At 36.5% G+C, this 21,978-nt stretch overlaps 1 protein-coding gene across 1 annotated transcript in view; it reads right to left on the bottom strand.

Annotated features, from left to right (window-relative positions):
* TTC17 (tetratricopeptide repeat domain 17) overlaps positions 1-21,978 on the bottom strand; it is a 59,228-nt gene that overhangs the window by 23,554 nt on the left and 13,696 nt on the right. The window contains exons 2-16 of the mRNA XM_035552148.2: positions 20,665-20,754; positions 18,737-18,906; positions 17,606-17,717; positions 16,348-16,479; positions 15,563-15,672; positions 15,095-15,239; positions 14,635-14,774; positions 14,227-14,387; positions 13,789-13,901; positions 12,130-12,270; positions 11,621-11,736; positions 10,331-10,505; positions 9,714-9,791; positions 7,345-7,569; positions 4,953-5,139 (exon numbers count right to left, since the gene is read on the bottom strand). Coding sequence (XP_035408041.1) covers positions 4,953-5,139; positions 7,345-7,569; positions 9,714-9,791; positions 10,331-10,505; positions 11,621-11,736; positions 12,130-12,270; positions 13,789-13,901; positions 14,227-14,387; positions 14,635-14,774; positions 15,095-15,239; positions 15,563-15,672; positions 16,348-16,479; positions 17,606-17,717; positions 18,737-18,906; positions 20,665-20,754 — 2,095 coding nt within the window. The remainder of the gene's footprint in view (positions 1-4,952; positions 5,140-7,344; positions 7,570-9,713; positions 9,792-10,330; positions 10,506-11,620; positions 11,737-12,129; positions 12,271-13,788; positions 13,902-14,226; positions 14,388-14,634; positions 14,775-15,094; positions 15,240-15,562; positions 15,673-16,347; positions 16,480-17,605; positions 17,718-18,736; positions 18,907-20,664; positions 20,755-21,978) is intronic.

Genomic DNA, 21,978 nt, shown 5'->3' on the forward strand with positions numbered 1-21,978 from the left:
TGACCTAGATTCCACCTGTGCAGCAACAACAGATCTTTCAGACGACCTGACGCTGCATGATTTCCGTTGCCAGGGATTTGGGAAAGAATCCAGCTCAATATTCAGCTCCCTGGTGAAACTCGCAGGGTGGACAACGACCTCACGTGGAAGAGAAAGAGCGTGGGAATAAGCAACTCAACATTTCATTTCAAATGACAACAGTTATTTTAGCATTGCTACTGTTTAAGGCAGAACTCACTTTCTCTGTGGTGCTACCTGGTTATTAAATAACACAAACATTTGCCCTGATGTGTTTCCAAGAGCTCTGACAACCAGTTTGTGTGCTTGACGGAATTCTGCTCGTTTAAAAGACCCACTTTGGGGACTATTCCTTTTGCACCAATGAACTTTCCTGTAAGGTAGTGGAGAGACAGTAAAAGCAACACAGAAATGAATCGTCACAGACCCAACCCTTTCCATTAATATACTCAAATAAATAAGAGTACTAACATTTCATGGCAGTCTGTTTCAGGAGCACTCAACAATTCTGCCTTTACGCGATAAACAAGACAAAGAAAGAAAAAGTTTAAACATGAGGTAGTGTTCAGGTCAGAATCCCATGCAATTAGTGTAGGTTCTGGACTAACACTGTGAGTGATAAGCATTCCTTGAGGCAGCAAGATAAGGCAGTTTGAGAAGAAGAAAGCTAAAATGCCTGTGATAAAAATGTCTAAAAGGACCTCATGCTGTAGCAAACAGAAACAAAATTTAGCAGCCCCTTACTTGGAACCAGTCATTGCTGGCTGGGGATCAGTGAGTAAGTGAAAGGTATGTTTAAGAATGTAAAGAGCAAGTATTTCACATCTGTGTTTTAACACACACTACTGTAAAGGAAATGTATGCTTGTTTTGTTGTATGGAGTGCTTTTGCTTAGTGTTTGAGTAGCTGAAATTGCTATAGGGAACTTGAAATGATTGTAGCTATTAAGTTAAAAGTCAGGGGCTTCAATTGTGATGTTGATTTAAGTAAGTCATTTAATCTGTCTGTAAAAATACTATCAGAATTTCAAGCAGAGAAACTGACCTTTCAGGTCAACCTTTCTTTTTCAGGTCAACTTACTTAAAGGTCTAAGCTTATTAGCTTTGTAAGAGTTTATGTGCTGGGGGAGAAAGGGAAATGCATACACTTATGAGTGTAAATACCTTTTCCCCATGTTTTATTTTAAGAGGAAACAGATGAAGTAAACAAAGACTTTTGATTTCATGTGGTATAGGGTATTTGTACCACAAGAGGGCACTGGAACCATACTTAAAGTGGATCATTAAGCTACTGTGGAATACATCACAGGACCAAATCAGAATATGAGGAAGTCTGTGCTGCTTTCACATACATACATACTTGCTACTTAGAAGCATTTGGAGATCTTGATATTACAGAGATATGTATAATGTACTCACACTGCCTATACCTCCAGAGGAGCAGCAGGAAGCTTTCTGTAAAAGCACTACCCTGCCAAGTAATAAGACTAAAGATACTTGAAGCTTAAAACATGTCATGCTTCACATTTTGAATACCAATTATTAATAAGTTTAAGATTTTGAATTTAGATCCTGTCTAGAAGAACACGAAGGGCACGAGCTCTTCTTATATGCATGAAGTGACTTGGGTTTGAAATAAAAAAATTCTGCCTAAAACAGGCAGTTAGAAAAAACAGTATGAGGCAGCAGTATAGACAGGAACATAAAAGTAAGCATATAAAAAAATCAGCACTAGTGTAGTGCACTTTCAAAGTCCTGTACTAATAGCAAGTGTCCCAACATGCTCAAAAAAATTCCAATCTCACCCATACGAAATACACGACACCCTGTAATCTAATACCAGGCTGTAAGTGCAAAATTCTGATCCTATATTCCATTCACTGTACCATGCACACGGAAATGCTTGTCAAAGTAAGTTTAATAAGAGGCAACATGTGACATTCCAATTTTTAGGTGAAATTTTCAGTGTACCAGGTACCGCAGGATGGCTATTCTGTAGCTCTGACACATCTCAAAGAAGATGGATGTAAACAGTTAACAACGTGCTATCAAGCGCATAACAAGAGGACTAAGTGTCAAGTTCCCCCAGGCAGCAACACACGATCTATGGGCCATGAAAATCTCCCAAATTAACACACTGGTGATCCTCGGATTGTCAAGCACACGTTTGATCCTAGTATTGACATATGAGCTGCATTAGATCTGTATCTAAAGTCCCATTCAGAAAGGTGTGTGGAAGTATTGTTCAGATTGCATCTTCTTGTCAAAATGTGAATTCCAGTCTGTCATGGAACCAAACAAGAACAGATCAAGTTGCTCTATGAATCTTTCAAGTCTATGTGATATGAACATACTAAGGAATGCTCTAAGTGCAACAGGGAACATTTAATATTAGCATCTAAATATAGTTTGCATTTTTTTGAATACTAAGTGGTTGAATAATTGCATGTACTAATAATAATCTTAGCAAAGGTTTGTATTAAGTATTTAAGGTAGAAATTCAAAGTTATCTCTTTTCAGTTGTTTTCTTTGGTCTGAAGGATGAACCGAAAACTCCAAAATTTCAGGATGCTTGTAAGATTGAAGTGTGAGTTCTGTGTATGCATTCTTGAAATAATTCTGGTTTTGGAGACAACTTCACTTTCACACAGCCTGTCAAGTTTCCTCCCAAGTCTGATGAAGTTTACAGCAGGAGAAAAACATTTCCCCAAACCTTATGGAAATAAGATAAAAAATGGAAAGGTAGATTTGCCTAACTCTGATTTTTGATTTAAACCACAAATCATTATCAAGGTTGAATTAACCAGCATGTTTATTTTATGTTCTGCAGAAGAATGAACAAAGAACATTTACACTGTCAGGTTCATGCTTTCAGGTTTCTTGCACTCAGATAGAAGACGACCTAAAGGGTATTACAGACAGAAATGGAAGAGAGAGAAATATTAAGACAGGAAGAGTCCCAGGAAAAAGCAAAAATACAGAGTAAAATACTTAAATACTAAAATTCTGACATACAATGATCAAATGAATATGCTAAGGCATATTCAGCTCTTTTTTTTTTTTTTTTTTTTTGAATTACCAGCTTTACAGATTCCTTAATAAACAATAAAGAAACACAACCTACCAGACAAATATATTCACGGTCACTTTGTTAATCTGTGGCCATGCTAGCAAAAAAAAGAAGGGTAACACTTCTTTTCATATGGGTTCCTCCTCACATTTGAGAAACACAAACTTCTTAAACTGCATATGCACTGATACTCATCTTCAAAATGAACATCATTATCATTGAAGATAGTCATCTTCAAAATGATCCTGGATCGTGAATTAACGCAAACAGAAGCTAAAATTCTGCCAAACTACAGGAGTACATTTTTAGGTATTACAATAAGATCTAAGGAAAAAAAGCACACAAAAGAAGAGAAAACTGTAAAAGATTACTTTGTGGTTCAAAACCAGCCATTGTTTGTTAGCTTCTCAGTTCTGTATCAGAACGTATCTTTAAATTACTCTTTTGGCTAAATTTCAAAATAGAGTTGCTTTCATTGAGGTTTGACTAGAACAACTTTAACTTTGTGAGTTACAGACTTTTTTTTTTTTTTTAAAGATCTTAATAAAAGATCTTAATAAAAAGTAAACAGACACTGATTTTTTCTTCCACAATAGCAAAAGAGACTCTTGTGATGAGAAGTTCAAGTTCTACTACTTCCTGGGGTATTGGGATATTTAAGAGAAGGACAGTGCAGTGTTAAGGGATGAAAGGTAGCAGTGTACAAGCTGATGTTACGGAAGTCAGTAAAAGACCCACCAGATGGCCCTTAATACCACTTCCTACACTACATTTAGCCAAACAGCATTCAGTTATCTGTACAACTGGTGTGCTGCCAATCAGCAAAAATGCAGAAGACCGTAAAAGATAGTATTATTCTGACCACATAGTCCTGGAATATCAACTACACTGGAATCATCCATATCATATCGAGAGGTATGGATAGCCTCTGGTCTGTGCTTAGACAGCGTAATTCTAGATGTTAAATCAGAGCAGTTTTTTCCATGCTTTTCCACTAGAGGTGGAATTATAAATAAAATAAAATCATTAAAAAAAAATCAGAGAAAGTCCTTGCAATACTAAAAATCAAAAGCGTTATTGTCAAGTGAGGTTTTCATTTAAAAACAAAAGAAAGATTAGATGAAAAGACACCTTAGTGACAATTTAGGAGAAATTTGGGATACCAAACATGGTAAGTGCTTGTAAGGGGCTTATTCAAGTAGCCACTAACAACAAAGCACTGCATCTCAAATATTTTCAAATATTTTAGCTGGGAGAGATTAGGTTCTATGGTTCTACGTTAACATTCCTGGCAGATTTTTGGGGAGTGAAGAGCAGTGACCACAGACCCCATATAAACAAAATAACATTGACATTATACAGCCTATTCCATAAAGACTGAATACTAGAAAATGACATACAAAGTACTGAACACACTGAAATGGTAGAGCTGCTCTTTACCAATTTCTTCAGCTTTAAGAAAACAAATCCATCCAACTGTAAAATTTGAAGGGATGTACAAAGGGGCCCTCGAGTAGCCTAGCAGTAGCAGCTGTGCACTTCCATAAATATTCCGTCCAGCATTCCCCATTTACCAGTACGAGATATCAATCAGGCTGTTAAGGTATTACCGACATACCCAGGAAGTAATTTGCACTCAGTGGTAGCCCTCTAGATATTTAAGAAGTCATCCTCAAGCACTTCTTAATGGACCATAACTTTTCCATTAAAAGTAGTGCCTCAACCCTGGTCCTTACAGGAAATACACTACAAAGCAAAGGGTAGGATCCTTGGAGAAACAGCACACTAATCAGGAATTTCAGGTGCAACACTCAAGGCAAAAGGACACTATTTCATTTGTGGTTCATCTTTCAGCAGTTGCTTACCGCTGCATACAGAAGAGGTGATGTTGTACAGAAAAGGATAAAACTGCAAACAACGGATCATCTTCAGGCTGCTTTCACACTCCAGACACTTGGTAGTCAAATCCAGTGCATGTCTGAAGGCCTGCAGGGCTCCACTGATGTTGTTCAGAGCCAGATAAGCATTTCCTAGGCTCAAAAAAGTCAGAGGCTACAAAGAGAAAAGCAATATACCTCAGCATAAGTATGTTCACCATTTAAAATAGAAGCCGACTAGGAAAAACCCCTGTCAATCCACACCCTCCCAAACTTGGTAAACTTTTTCAATAGGGATTGCCTATTCCTCGAATGGAGAGCTAACAGCTTGATGCACTGGTGCTAAACAAAGCTGTTCTGACATAAGGTTGTATTCAGGATTCCAATTTTACACAAAAACTGCTGTTAAATACACACTGAGATGAACCATCATGAACAATACTCACTGCACAGAGTAATAAAGAACTAAACTGAAACATCTGAGGATATTTTAGAACGATTAAAAGTCAGCACAAACATAAAAATATTACTACCATTCTAGTAGTACAGATAAATTTGATTTGTTAACAACGTTCAGCATTTACTCGAGCAGACAGAGGTTACTGAAAACACCCATTTCATACTAGCTTAGGGATGTACATTTATTTTCAGTTCTTTTTAAAACCTAGTGTTTTTGTCCATTGCTTTTGGCCAGTCTCCACATAATACATAATATGTATTTTTAAAGCACAAACCATAAACACTTTTTTTATTGGTTAGAACTGAATCAGCAAATACAGGCACATACTAAAGTATTACTTTTTCTTTGACTGAAAACAATCCTGTACTTACACAAAGAAATTCACTACAGTATTAGACATAGCACCTGTCAGAAGAACTGAGGTGTCATACTTGCCTAAATCTTTAACTCAAGCTGTTTATGCAGGCAAATACTAGATAATTACTATAACATTGTGACATGGCAGTCATTTTCGCCCCTTTTGAGGTAATTTTACGTTTATTATCTGAAAATTTGGAGATTGACCAATAGCATCAGATTTTTCAAACTCTCCTTGCATTATTAAGCATCATTCAGAAAAAGTTGAGCAACTGGATTCAAAAGTTTAAGCTTTTGCTCTCATAGCACATGCTTAACTCCCTGTAGCTGTAATTCATTTTGATTTATATTTACTTTCCATTGTACTCCAGAAAGTTTCATGTAAGCACAATTTTTCCTGCCAAATTTTTTTTTGAAACAATAATCACGACAGGACTGTAAGTGCCTGAAAAAATAGGAGCAGGCACTGTTGTAATGAGGCAGGACTCACCAATACCGTTGAAGTCACCAATACTGTTGTCCTAATCCATGCAGTGTGGTCCTAGGTTAACCTTCATGGCTGTGTTTTCAATTGTTCTTCTTAAGGCATGTCACTTAAGTGTAGTTCTTTGCATAATTTTTTTTTTGCACTTTTACCTGTGACTCACATTGGCCAGATTCTTTTCCAACAAGTGCAAAATTGTTGCTGAATGTTCTATTAAAAAAGCTTATTCTGCTTCTTGCTTTAAGTGCTAGGTGACTGGTAGCCTGGCAGGTGTAAGCCCTCTGTCTTATCTAACTACAGAGGTGCAAGCACAGGAAAAAGTTATTTCAGCTTCTTACTGAAGCATTGCAAATTTAACTTCTAATACTGAAGCACTGCAAATTTAACAATCTAACTTCAGGTCCCATCTCATTTTACCTCTTTTTCCCCCCTCCTTTCCTTTTCACAACTGCTCTGGCTAGTTTAAACAGCTTATATAGTGACTTTTCCCCTTAGATAGGTGACAATCTACAAAACATTTATAATGTTACCATTCAGAAATGCAAAAACTGTTTTAAATCTATGGTTGGAGGTGAAGTCAAAAAAACTAGAACACAGGTTCACATCCAGGTATGTACATTAAATCTAGGGACAAATAAAACAGTATATAGAAAAAGCAAAAACAAACAAACAAGTGGCACAGAAAGATGTTCACACAGTTGAAGACCTTACTGACATGTCTGCTATTTAAAGGGTTTAAAAATCAAGATAGAATGACAACAGCATTACGATCTCTCTGTTAGATGACAATGTTGCCGAAATATCGGGACTGGATTCCTTGAAGCCACTGGTGACACAGGCTTTGGGAAGCAAAAGTCTGTCATCTATTCCAGAAGCATTTCTGTTCCAGGTGCCCACATTCTCAGCAACCAGCATCACCAAGCTAGATCAAGAATGCAAATGAAAACTAACATCCAATCCAAACCACAAGTTGGAAGCTGAGCTGCATGCTTCAGGTAAGTAAACGCAAATACATAACATTCCTAATCGAGTATAGGAAAGGACAGCCACTACTGAACCAACACAAAAAAACATCTTACCTCAGAGGCATTGATGGCCAAAGCCTGCAGCAAGAGCCTGCTGGCATCCAAATGAAGACCATAATGAATCAAGAGGTTAGCAAGATTGACCAGAGGGATATCCTGATATTCATGTGGAGCCAAATTAAATGCTTTTTGCAAACAGGTGATAGCAAAGGTGCTATTTCCAACTGCACGCCAGTACAATCCAGCTTCATTAAGCACAAGCCATAGAGAATCTTCAGGCTATAGGAGAGTCAGGGAATAGGTTGAAAATACCCACAAAAAAGGTGTCTCAGGGAGACAGAAGTGCTCAGTTTGGTGAAAACCAAACAAAACTCACCCTTGCATACTATCTTACTAGATAGATACACATCACACTTCACTCTACTCACACATTGAGTTTTATCAGTGCACAGCAGATTGAACAAACTGATCTGCACTGTAATTTAGTAGGAGCTGTCGCTCACAAACTTTACTCATATGTCTGCCTTATGACATGACAACAAAATCCCTTAAAATATGCAACTGATAATGGTTAGCTCACTTCAGAGCCTTAAAATTACACAAACACATTTCTATGTAAAAATGTTACCAACTTGAAGGTCAGGCAGTTTCCAACCACTAGTTAGATGTCCTTCCTCGTCCTATACCCAACATCAAGACTGTCAATTTAAGGTTTCAGAATCGCTTTTTCTTAGTTATCTATTTATGTTTTGTGAACAGATGACAAGGTGACAAGATGATGCATGAGATGCCGTTTAAAGATTATAAAACAGCAAGCAACAAGTGAGGGCATGTGGAATAATGGAGGAAGCGTCAAATACACCTTAAATATTCCTTCCTCCTCTTTCACCTAGAACAGAAAAAACAAACACTCATCCTAGAGGAAAAATAGCAACATTTTAAAATCCTGTCAAGTGGGCAGAGCTAAGTAAAACATCCTCTTTCAGATGGAGCAGATGGAAATGCTTTAGAAACATTTATGTTCTAGTTTTTTAATATTTTCAGTGCTACCCAATTATATGAAGAGCTTAAAGTATAAAAGCATCAACTAAAATTAATGTTTGTTCCAACCCACATGTCTGAAGCTCAAATCCACACGTGAATAGGAAACATGCAGCTAGGATTAAAGAAGCAAAACAGATAGGGATGTTTACAGTAGTGTTGTATTAACAATACAGCTGGCATTACAGAAATAATGTGTTGAAAAAGTTAACTGATACAAAGATTTTCTTCAAAATTTTAAAGACAACCTCACACAGAAGGGCTTTTCCCATGGTTCAAGATGTACAGGAAGATATGAACAGGATATAACAACATAATAACCTATAATTGTGAGATTATTTATCACCCTTATTTTGCAATGCACACACATTACTTGCATGTTATTAGCGTTGAACTCCTCACTGAACCACTCTCCATACACAGGTCTTAATGTCCTTTAACTAAGCCCTGAGCAAGTTACTAACACTTTGTCTTTCCCAATACAAAGATACCAGCTGTGGCATTCGTGCTCTAGAAAGCTGATCATTAGCAGAATAGGCGTGACATAACACTGAAGAAGTTCAGACTTCTAGCATGAAGGCAACAGAATAGAACAGTAAAAAACGAAATATGCATGCACTGCAACAGTAAGATATTAGACATATATGGGTTTGTTCCGAACAGCATAACAACAGGAATCTACTCCTACTGTTAATTTTTCTACTTCTGTGTAAGACAGATGCACATAGTAAATTGTACTGATTTTAGACTAAAACCAGTACATACATACACTGCCTTGACACAACTCACACGAGAGAGTTAGAGAAATAATCAGCTTGAGATGTCAAAAAGAGCCAACCTCTATCTCAATGCTTCCTGTCATTTGACTTATGATGACTCTCAAAGGCCCCACGCAAGATGGAGGTGGCATTCTACAGGGTGTTATACAGATGTACACGCTTTGCCCCAGAGTGCTAATTATCCTGACAGAAGACTGACAGTGGGTTGGTTGTCTTTTTGGGGGTGGGGAGGGCGGGGGCAGGCTAGTGGGGAGGAGGAGAAAGAGCAAGAGGCAGACATGCAAGAAGGGGTGAAAGATCAAACACTACCAAGTTACTTTGTTCATTTAAATTGATGTCTGCCAGGATTAGCTAATGTGTTGCTGCTCAGTGTCCTGCAGTCACAACAAGAACAAATAACTACACCCAGCTAAACGAAATGGCTTCTCTCTTTATGTCCGTGCTTCTCTTACAAGCCTGGATTTTCAAGTTAGTTTCATCTCACTCACAGGCACAGCAAATAACCTTACTTCTTGAACATCTCTGACTGACTTCATTAAAAGTATAGAAACAAGCCTCAAGCAAGAATTCTTCATTTATCTCATGCTATAGTTTTTGACATACCTTTTTCATGGCATGATCAAGCAATGCTCCCATATTTTCCTGTGTAATAGTTTGATTGTTGATACGAGAATGCAAGATCTAGACAAAAAGATTTTTTTATTTTTAAAAGAGAAAAGACTTGAATGACCTATGTAGCTATATATTGTAAAATTTCAAAGGATTTGAAATTTAGTTAAAAAAAAGACAAAACGTCTAAATTAATCATTACACTTTCACATTATTTACATCATTTAAGCAGCCAATCTACATAAAGCAATATGAAGGACTAATCTCAGCCTAAAGTTACCAACTTGGTAGAATACAGCAGTTATTGGAAATCTCAAGATGAAGAATCATTTCAAGTGACTTAGAAGTTTTAAAATAAAATAGTAAATTATTTTTCTTATTCTATGTGCAGTATTTAAGCATTTAAAAGAGGTCAGACAATAGCCTTATGCTGAGTGACAAACTCTCCCTTTCTCCAGAAGTACTAGAAAGCACTTGCTTTCCTTTTTTCGACATGTGGTATCAAGTCATCTTTTAAATATCAGAACCTTTGATGTCCTGAATAAGAATTTTAAGGCAAAAAAGAGATGAAATTTAAAACAGAAGAGAACCAATGAGAACGCATCTCTTACTTGTCTTGCTTGATCATCTGGCATCTTAAATTTCAAATCTAGATTACTGTCTAGTTCTTTGACCAGCAGGAACAGAGATTCATTGTTACGAGCATCGGTAATGGAAGAACAGTCTGGTGCCTGGGTTTCTCCATGCCCAACAGATTCTCTTGCGGTATTTAGGATTGACTGGACTCTAGGAGTAAAGAGATCCAAGACAAATCAATAGCACATGCTGCATGTCACTGATAAATAAATGTAAGAATCAGCTATGTATCAACTGACAAGTCTCACACTGTGGACTGGAAATGAGCTAGAAATGATAAGAGTTCAAGCACCATCCTCCCTTGACAAGCATTAATGGATAAGGTTTTTATTTCCAACTTTTAAGCTCATAATACCTGTAAACAATGAACTATTCAGTAGAGACTAAGACACAGAAGGTCCTAATATTATGCTAACAAGGGCTATATGAAGTTCAGGATTAAATAGGTAAGTGACAAGAAAATGCAAAATTATTTTAAACTAAAGTTTTATTTTGAAAACATCATCAAGAAGTAGCCAGATTATTTCAAAAGAACATTCTATTTAAGGTAACACGGTTTTTCCAAAGGAAGCTTCAGGGCATTTGTGGATGGGAACCTCTGCTTTAACAAACACTCAATACCAGAATCATACTGACTAGGAGAAAAAAAGCATCCCAAGTACCAACAACTGTAACGTTAAGTGAATAGAATATTATGAAATTACCTTGACCCACATAAAATAAGCAGCGTAGACACATTTGTTTTACCCTATTTAATAATAAATACTGTTGGCTATTCCATAACTAAGCTGGTTTTCTACCTCTGTCCCAAAGGAATAATCCAAAGCTTTCCACTCCTAATTTTCTGGTCTACACAGCTTGCCATTAACATAACTAAAGCTAAGAGGACGTCCACAACCTACAACAGTTAATTATGCTTATTAGATAGAGAGAACAGACTTTTTTCTCTCTCTCTCTTAAAATATACTCTAGAATATGTTCATACCTGCACTTAAACCTTCATTCTTTTAGTAACACTGTAGATATTTCATGTATTCACCTTACACTAAAAAAAAAAAAAAATCAAGGATGGAATTTGGTCTGTTACAGTTACAGCAAAAAAACAGTGAAGGAAAATCACTCATTCACTTGGACAGCCAAAGGAAGAGATCTGAATACATCTGTACCGTTGATTACTAATTGTATCCGTCCTCTCCAGAGAGAAAATGGCCATTAAAACTTTGTGTCAAAATTTATAAACGTGAGTTTTTAAAATCAACACTTGCCTGAATCCCCTGTTTTCTGGCGGCAGGAAATAAGATGGCAGCTCTTCTGGATCAGGAATTTTGGGGAAAGATTTCAAGCACTCTGATCGCTGAGGCCAAAGAATATGCTGTTTGTCCTAAGGGGAAAAGGCATTATTTTGATTATTTGATCAACATTTTTAACATTCCAATTAACAATCTAATAAGAAATAAGGAATAATCTGGAGGAAGAAAAGAGTAGAGATCTTCAGTACTATGATTTTTTATCTTTTCTGGAACAGCATCTCAGTTTCTATTTTTACTCAGCTGTACTGCTTTACTTGCACTAGATTTTTGCAAAGGTAGTGAATAACAACCACCCCCCTCTGCACTGTTGTACAGTTTTAAATTACTGGAAACTGGTATGCAGAAACCATATAGGCATAGCATAATAAAGAAATGCTACAAATTTTCACACAAACAAGGACAAGATGAGATGCACACTTTCAAAACTCCTCTTTGAAGCAGCAAAACTTATCCTGTTCACTTACTCTATTGGATTCTACACTCCACACTGAAACGATGGAACGAGCAACAGGGGAAGACTGCAAGGACTGGCCGTGATCAGTCTGGTTTGTATCAAGATCGAAATTCAGAGATGTCATACTAGAAGTTGAAGAGTCCTCACCAAACTAGAAACAGAAAAAAAAAAACAGTATTTCATAAGAAGAGATGTTATATTATTGGCTGAATTTCTATGTGTTTTTTCCCCACTACCTTATGTAATTAATCTTAGGGATGATCTGAAATTGAGCAGCAGAAAAAAATGGAAATTCAAGTTTCTTGATCCACACACACCACGGAAAAAGCAACATCCATGTTATAAGTCAGTAATGAAAATACAACTACAAATCACCAAATAATGCTAAAAGGTATCAAGCCAACATTTCTAACAGACCACAAGCTATATGTACATATATAGACCACGTATCTCTAGTTCAGGTCAGAATTCATGGCTTGCAAAACAACCTTAATAACCTGAATAGGAAGAACATCCAAGAAGAAAACATTGCACAGTTAAAAATAATTATTCCTGTTTTCTTAAATTAGTTAAGAAGCTCCAGAACACATTCCACGTTACAAAATACATTAAAGGATAATCTTTATCTGTAGTTCTAACACATCAGCACGGCTGCTTGGGTTTTCAGTGTTAGCATATGCTCTGCTTCCAGCACTTCTCATTATTCCTGTATCAAATTTCCTTGGTGCACTGTCTAGTTCAAGATACACAATTAGCAAATGCTCATGAAACCAGGCTAACACATTATTTTACGGCTGCTAACACACTATTTTAGTGCAAAAAGCACACACTAGATTCACCACAAATGAGCTCTACTCTTCTATCTGTTAATTGGGTATTGCAGTTTTGCGCTCCTTCTGGCAGGAAAAAAAACAATAAATTTGACGGAACATGCAAAGGTTACATAGTTTGAGTCATACTGATAGCACAATAAACAAAAGAAATTTCAATTCACTGAGGCTGTAGAGACAATTGATTAATACAATATTAAACACATTTTTGAACTATTTTAATGGAAAGTATATTCCAATATAGAGTAATTCTCGTTCCATATACCACTTGTACACTTGAAAAGAAAACTTGGAAATCTTTGCCTCTTCATTAACTAATACTTTTCTTGTCCTCTTTGACGGATAATGAATTGGAAAATTCAACTTGTTATGCTCCTACTAGCATTCCTGAAATGTAGTATATTTAAGTGACAGAAAGCTGTAATTCCTCAAGTTAGGAATTTCTGTATTTCCTAGAAATAAATGGCTGTCTGTTCTATGCAGGCTGAAAAAGCAAAGGAGACTATAGAAGTGGCTAGTACCTCACACAAAACTAAGACTTGGGAAAAAAATAATGCATTTAAATTTAAATAACTCTAATAGTTCTCTTTTCTAAGTAAAACAAAGCCTTATTTAATAAAAACACTACATTTCTACAATCCACTGATGATCTCAGCTTGTATTACTAGCAAAAGAAACTAACATTTAATACTTTAAACTCTCGAAAGGGGATTAAGCTATTTCTCACTATAATTATGACACCCCAAAGGTACCTCCCTTTGGTAAACCTCTCAAAGAAAAAAAAATAGAACAAAATAAGAACTGCAGGTTAGAACAGTGGTATCAATTCACACACAAACCTGAACATATTCCACATTTTCAAAAATGTCTCCACGGTGATAGCGAACAGGCTGGTCCCACTGGCAGTGCAAGCTATGCTTCTGGTTGCCAAGTCTACAAATCTGATGGTTCCCTGCAAAGCACAAAACATGTTGCTCTACAATGTAAATGAGGTTTTCAAGAAGAGAAGAGTATACAGTCAAAAAAAACAAAACAAAACAAAACAGAAAAACCCACCTTCAACCTCTACCATTTTTTTAAACCAGCTCAAAAATTTCATCTTTTAAAAGACTCAAAAAACACCTACTCAAGAACAGGTCATAATCACTGGTTTAACAGGTGAAATAGAACAGCCACTAAAGGCCATCAAAATATACAAATAAGTTATGCCCTGACATCAGTCTGAATGCATGCAATTCTTCATTCCTATAATAAAGATTAACTCTAAAAAGTTGTACCTAATTGAGCTTCTTTAGCCATCTGTGTCTCATGAATAATGTTCCTCAGGATTTGTTCCTCCTGGATGAGCTTGTACTTGTCTAAAACATCTTGTTGCCTAAGGTAATGGTCATGCTGCTTCTGATATTCCTTCAATTCATTCAAGGTTCGCTGAAGTGATCTTGAAAATTTAACAGTAGAAAAAATTTACTTTTAGTGCTTTTTAAAATATAATTTTTCCTATAATACTGTACATTTTCAGCTTTGTTCTGGATTGCTTTAAGTATTCTTATGAATAACTTCAGCAAATAGACAAAGAAATGTAGAAATTAAAAACACTGTTATTCTATTTGAAATGTAAAGAAATGCTGCAGCAGGACAATAAATTGAGATTGCATGAACTTCCACTAGGGTGCTTCTTTTGTTACCTATGTTGAGCTTCCAGTTTTTGCTCAAGTTTCTGCTGACATAGGACAGCATGCTTCCTTTTCACAGCTTGCTCAAAACCTGGCTTGGCCTGTAGAGCATGATCATAACACAGGACTGAGTGGTTGTACTCCCCAAGCATCTAAAGAATGATGAAGAGACAACGGATTAGCCATTGTTCTGTAATATTTTATCTTTTTAAAAATCATTTTTAAAGAAGTCATTAACTCAGATTTTAACCTGTGGTAACAAGCAGCCTGTCTTTTCAGAAACTCAAGCCACCATATTTGTTAAAGGGAGGCTGTAGGATGAAAATATTTTCATCCTACACACTTAAACATTAAGTGTGTAATGCATGCGGAACACAAGATACACTGTAGAAGACTAAAGCATTACAAGTCAAGCCAGAAAGATTAAATATTTGATTTCCTATGAGTCTTGAAAAATAAAGATAATATTTACTGCGTATATATTTCCCAAAGTGTAGTAGCTGGTAAAGAAGTCACTGTAATCCAGAGCTGCGTGGACCACAATAGCTGCATCTGCAGAGAAGTGAGCTCGGTGCAGAATATTTGCCAAATTTACCAATGCAATATCTTTATTTTGCCTAAAAACAAAGGAACAAACAAAAAGCAAAACCAAAAAAAGGAAAGAAGAAAAAGAAAAAAAGATTAAAAGAAGACTAGGCTGTATAAGAATCATGCAGAAGAACACGCTCATTCTTCAGTCACATATTAAATATGTAATTTGAAAGAAGAACCAAGTGTCTGAATTACATATATGCCTCATTTAGCACATAAAAACTAAGAACAAGTTAAATTCTTGTTACTTGTTTATTTCCTAGGATACAGTCTTAAAAATTAAAACTTGTTTAGTAATTAGGATGACTAGAAAAACAATCTGAAAAAAATCTTTGTCAGCAATTCTCACCTTGAAGAAAAATGAAGGGCACGCATGGCACATTCAACTACTTGGTATGGTTCGTTTTTTATTCGCCAGTAAAAAGAAGCCATATTATAAAGTACCCAGGAAGAAGAGTTCTGCAGTAAAGAGAAATGCACGAACTATACAATCAACTAAGACATGAACTAAAAGGTCATTCAGGGCTTTAATTACTATGGGATAGAAAACTGAGCACTGATAACTCTAAGTTATCCTTTTCCTCTGGAAACCTGTCATTTGGCCATAGTTGTGAATCTTCAGGAGGAATGAATCAGCATGTAAGCGTATGAAAGAAACAGAACTTCTGCCTTTCATACAGGTAAAAATTCAAAGTGAGATGAAATATGAAGGGACAGACAGCTTGAGTTGAAAGAGTTCCTGTATTTTGCAGGAAGACATTTAAAAATTTCAGACATTTCGGTACTACATTTAAGACATTGCAGTACTACCGTTTGTTCTCTAAGTACCCGCATTTTTGTTTAAAAGCTCTTATTACTTTGACAGGGCAACGTACGTGGCTTGATAGACCACAAAAATAGATGAGTCATTAAAGATGACAGTAAGTATCTACTTACTGGCTTTGCTGAAGCTTTCACCTGCCTCTGCTTACCTAGCAGAAAATGTTTTTACTCTGCCTTTTGTAACTGAAATGTAAAACCAAAATATATGTGCAAAACTACTACTGGATCTGACTGCATGTAGTAGGCATATCTGATATTCTGAGACCTTTTTAGCACTCTTTTTGAGTGTACAATAAGTTTACAGTTTCATACCTTCATTAGTCCATCATAAATACGATGTCCTATTTCTTCTATACTTCTTCCCAGCCTCCGCGACAAGTATGTGAAGATTGGATCTTCTTTAGGTAACAAGGGCGCAGAAAGATTGACTCGTTCTTGGACTCCCTAAAATAAAAATTGAAGATAGGTGTTTGCTGACACTTTAACTAAAAACTAGAGAAATATACACAAGAACGTGTATATTTTCCTTCCAGGAAAATTTACAGTTTGATTATTTTGCATTCTTACCATCCTTTCGTATCACGAACTTCAAAACTTGACAGGATATTACATCTTTGACATATGAATAATATATATTACTATGGATTGGCAAACACTTGAGCGGTCATTAATATCATTTCTTGTAAAAGCACCCTCTGCTTGAGGAATGCTACAGGGTAAGTACCAACTCCTGGTAGCTTTGCACATTTGATAACTACTGATTTCACTAATGACCACTGAGGCACTTAACTCACACTTGTCATGTTACGCACTATGGAATTACTCGCTTTTCTTTCCTTTCTTCTTTTCTGAACAAAAAAGGTACTTGTTTCCAAATTACATACAAACCCAGGAATAGAACTAGAAAACTTCTGTTTCTGTTTTCTTCATAAGAAAATCCTTACCTGTAGATGAAAAACTGTTCTCAAGACTTGTAATAAAAGAAATATCAAGAAAGCTGGGTCCGCATTAGAAAATGTGTTCATATAATATTGTTAACAACAGCAATTTTTGCACCACACTTCTGTAACCATTCTAAAGAGATGAACTACTAAAGAACAATCATCTCATCCTCTGGGTTAGAGTTTGGCATTCAGATATCAAAGTGACAGGCAGGTACGTTATGAACTATTGACAAACATGCAAACAATTTTCTGACCATGAATCTTTGCACATCTTAATGAGGCTGCTCAGCGCTCCCCAATTTTCAACTGAAACAATTTACAAGATATAAGCATTTCCAATGAAAACTGTCATTTTACTGACGAAACATGTTATGAAAACAAAAGCCTGAAAATGCTCTCTAAAATAAGACAAGAAATAACAAAAGACAATTGTATCTGACAGAAGCATCCTCCTACAAGCAGGTTCTCCAAAAGCAGGGTAAAACTGTGGTTCAAAGAAGTCTAAGACAGTCTCAAAAAATTATATTACCTTTCAACCTTGACTTGAGAACTGCCAGTAGGAGTTTTCTGATCCTCTTCCTGATGGGGACAAAAATAAAATAACATACTTCCATTTGCTCGCTTACCCGTAAGTGCTGAAAAGCATGAATGCTGTATGGAAGATCTAGAACTTTTGTACAGTCTGGCTGCTGCAGGTCTGGAGGCACTGGTGACTTTGTGTCTATATAGTCTTCAGGGCTGAGGACATAACATAACATATTGGACTCCAGATTAAAATACTGTTAAAGTCAATAAAATAAAATATTGTAGTTGACAGACAATATTCTGATTTGACTGTTACAAAGCCTCTGTGTTTGAGTTCATAACACCATTTCTGATGTCTCCCCTGATTTCAGTTGTCTAAAGATGTCATCACTATAAAGTAAATAAATTGCTATCTGCTTTTAAAAAGATATCAACATTTGGATAGCCTCCAAAATGCATCACCATCAACCTACTGTATCACTAGTATGATTAATGATTTATATGCTCATCAAATAACAATGCATGCAGACTAGAAGGCTCAACTGGACACCCCCAGAACAAAACAAAACAAAACATCCCCACAACCACACAACAACAAAGTAGTTAAAAGCCCAAATGATGGTATCTGAGGATAAAATTAACCTTTTTCCACCTCCCATACTCATCTGATTATGTTCAAAAAATAAAAACACAAAAACAAAACAGTCTTCCCTGAAGATGAATTATCAATGAAGCTGAATGTCAGACTTCTACACATCCTTTATTTGCTAAATGCATGGGATAAAATTTCACCAGGAGGTGTAACATCTTGGTCATAAACAGAATTTCATTCAAAATTAACTCAAGAGAATTCCCACTGCAAGAAGTATATCTAGCTCAAAAAAACCCAAAGCACTCAAGCAAATTTGACCCCCTTCTGCATGAAACATTTCAGTTTAATTCATGTGTGCTCCTATCATTAGGATTACATTGGTAGAACTGACAGGGAGTCTGGGAGAAGAAATAAGAAGTCTTAGGGTAGTCTCAACAAGTAACATGGCTGAGTTTTGGGAGGAGACAGTAGTTCTGAATTGTACCCTTTTGTAATTAGGGACAGGTGTCGTTTCAATGTTAGTTCATGTTAACATAAAATAAAATGACTCATCTAAAAGAACAGTCACACCTTTTTAATTGCAGAAAGAGATTTTTTTTTCCATTCAGTAAAGATCTTAAAATATAAAGCATCTTATTACCGGATATCTTTGCTCTCTAAGGTGATGTATGTGCCATCATATAGATCTAGGTCCCCCAAAGGCACCTTTGCTTTAATGCAGTCTGGGTCCTCTTTATTGTGCCGTTGTTCCAGCCCTGTGTCTCTGTCCTCATTTTCCTCTATATGAATCTTTTGAGCAACTAACTGTTTCTGTAGGAATAGAGGGGAAAAAAAAAAGTATACTGATGAAAGCAAAGTGTATAGTAAGTAGCAGTTGAACAATCCAGTTATTTCCTTAAAACAAAGTCAATTTGAAGAACATGCGAAATTTTCTCTTAATATTCTGGGAATCTTTCATGATATTTTGTAACATTTTTTGGTTTAGATAGAAGATGAATACTTTCAGCAGAGATAATACAACATGAACAGGCCTTTATTTCTCCTGCTGTAGCTAAAAAGAAGGCTTATAGCATTTCAATTTCATTGGTGGCCATTCAGAAAAAGAAGAAATAGTAGTTAACAATAAACCAACTTTTCATATTTAGACCCTTTTTCTCCACTTTAGGACATCACAAAATTAGTATCAGAGACTGCAAACAAAATGAACTGTTAACCATTCAGCATGCAAAGTATAACTGAGGCAGCAGGCCAACAAGAATCGAGACAGAACAATTTTTGTTATGTCGGCTTATGACATGCCTTTGGGGCTACCCTTCACCCCAGAAAGAATGTTATTATGAATAGTCAATGGACTAATCATCTATCCTAGGACATTATACTATATTTAATTCTCACCTAGATCTGCAAACTGAAAACCCATTAAATATCAGAAGGATTTGTATGTGTGAAAAGAGAAGAAAATTTGCATTTTGAAAGCCACATGTATTTGATAACACTATTATGCAATACTTGAGATATATGCAGTAATAGCATCTTGTGCAAGATCTTAAAATAAATTATTTCTGCTGAAAGTCATTTGTATGCCACAAATTTTACATTAGTGATTTACAAACCACAAACCACGTCCTGAGGAGCTTAAAATCATTTTTTCCACAATAGCTAAAATGCCCAGTACCACAAAAATAAGTACACCTCAGTGAAAAAGATCAGCTGAATATAATCACATATGGGGCAGTCCTGCTTTTTTCTTCCAGTACTCCTCTCTTATTTTCCTGAAGTTATCTCTGGTGTTCATTTAACTTCTCAGTTAGCTAGTTACAATAACCTGACAAAATGAAATCTGGCACAAGAGAAAGAGGAGTGAATGTGTGGCCAAAAGAAACGCTGAGAGCTATTTGTGTGCCCATCCTTATCACATTTAAACTTGTACTGGTATAGGTTGTCCAGAGGGGTCATGGAGTCTCCCTCCTTGAAGATCTTCAAAAGCCACCTGGACACGGTCCTGGACAACTTGCTCTAGGTGGCCCTGCTTGAGCAGGGGTTGGATCAGATGGACCCAGAGGTCCCTGCCAGCCTCAGCCATTCTGTGATTCTGTAATAAAGGGGCTTGAAATAAACCAGTGGTGACCTCCTCTCTGATTTGTCCTAGACAGAGCAATGAAAAGAAGAATGGCCTGAAAAAAACAGAGAGGAGTACAGGGAAAAATCACGGTCTACAGGATGTACTCTCAATAGCAGCTACAACAAATCTAAGACAACACCTCTATAAATAGTTCTGGAAAACAGCAGTCAGCAACAAAATCAAGTACATAAATGATTTGTCTTTACTTAAAAGCATTAGGCTTTATGGATAACAACTGGTAAAGAGATGCATCTGGGAAAAATGATAACCAGTTGAGCAAACTTGAGGCACAAAAATCCTGAAATCTGAATAATTCTTCATCCTTTCGGTTAACTAGAACTATGCCAGCAATAACTCTTGTTCCCTGTCTAGCTATATCACTAAAACCCCTATGAAATAAAAGTTGTACCTTCAGCAATTTGTAAGTACTTAAAGTTTTGTTTTACCTCCAGTTCTTTGAGGTAGTTAACTGTTGTTTCTTGTCTCATTAGTATTACCAAATCATGTGGGTTCCTCAAGTTCATCGGTGAATCAACCTGCAAGACAATTCAACAGTCCAGGTAAGACATTTTCTAAATTAGAGTGATTTTAAAGGATAGGAAGTTATGCTCATTCAACTACAGTTTGTCATTTCGGAGATTTTATGTCCACTCACCATTCATAATACTCCTATATTTTTAATCTGTATTTCCAACAACATTGTAATTGGAGAGTCCAACCCATGCTTTAATTTCAAACCTACTTTGGTTTATTCAGGTGCACAAATTCTAAGCATAAGAGGCAAGTAAAATACCAAAACATTGCTAGGAGTACTTATTGCTGAAGTACTAAAGTACTAGATAAACTGAAAGTGCTACTGCAAAAATCTGTTCTCTCTTACAGCTTTAAAATTCCTCCATCCAGTTCCTCAAGAGGTATAAAGTACTTCAGCTTCAAGTGAACTCTTCCACACAACCAATTTAACACACAGCCCAGTATTAAGCCTTTCAAAGATCTATTGCCTTCAGGATGAAGAAGTAAATGAACGAAATCAAGAGGTAAGCAGACAAAGATTGAGAACTTTATTATAGAGACTCTGCCACAGCTTCCATAGCTATGCACAAGAACTGGTAGCTCGATAAATTCCAACATTATGGGCAAGTCACAGACAAGAGTGGTTACATGCTGACTTTTACTGGTTCCTAAACGGTTTCAGTAAGCTACGGCACTTCCTTCCACAGCTGAAATATTCCAGCCTTGTCCTCACGCCAAGCCAACTCTGGTGCCTGACTGGGTGGGGGAAAGTGACTCCAGTGTTGAAGGTGCTCTGTGGGTCCCACCCCCAGGCTTCCAGTCCTGTTTCCCCGTTTTGTCACTGCAGTAAGTTAATACCTCATGTCATCTCTGGTGACTACGTGGCTCTCCTGAGCTAAGTAAAACTCCATAGTTCAACAGGATGTCACCTGCTGCTATTTGTTGCTCTACCTGAACTAGTAAATTAAAATTAGCTCATTGAAGATCCAATGAGAATGAGAACAGAAGCAAAGAAATGGCCAGGGGGATGTGATGACAGGATGAGGAAGGAGGGTGAGAAGAACAGCAAGATCTCCCCTTTCTATCATTAATTTTTAATGTTGATGAGTTCACCCATTTCATGGAATTGTACCTCAGGCTGTTATGGCAGATGATCTACGGCAAGATATCCCTGGATCTGCTCAGTTTTACATTCAAATTTACAGAAAATGGAACCAACTACTGCATAAAGACATAAACACTACCTG

This window comes from Cygnus atratus, chromosome 5, assembly GCF_013377495.2.
Source record: "Cygnus atratus isolate AKBS03 ecotype Queensland, Australia chromosome 5, CAtr_DNAZoo_HiC_assembly, whole genome shotgun sequence".
Taxonomy (NCBI): Eukaryota; Metazoa; Chordata; class Aves; order Anseriformes; family Anatidae; genus Cygnus; species Cygnus atratus.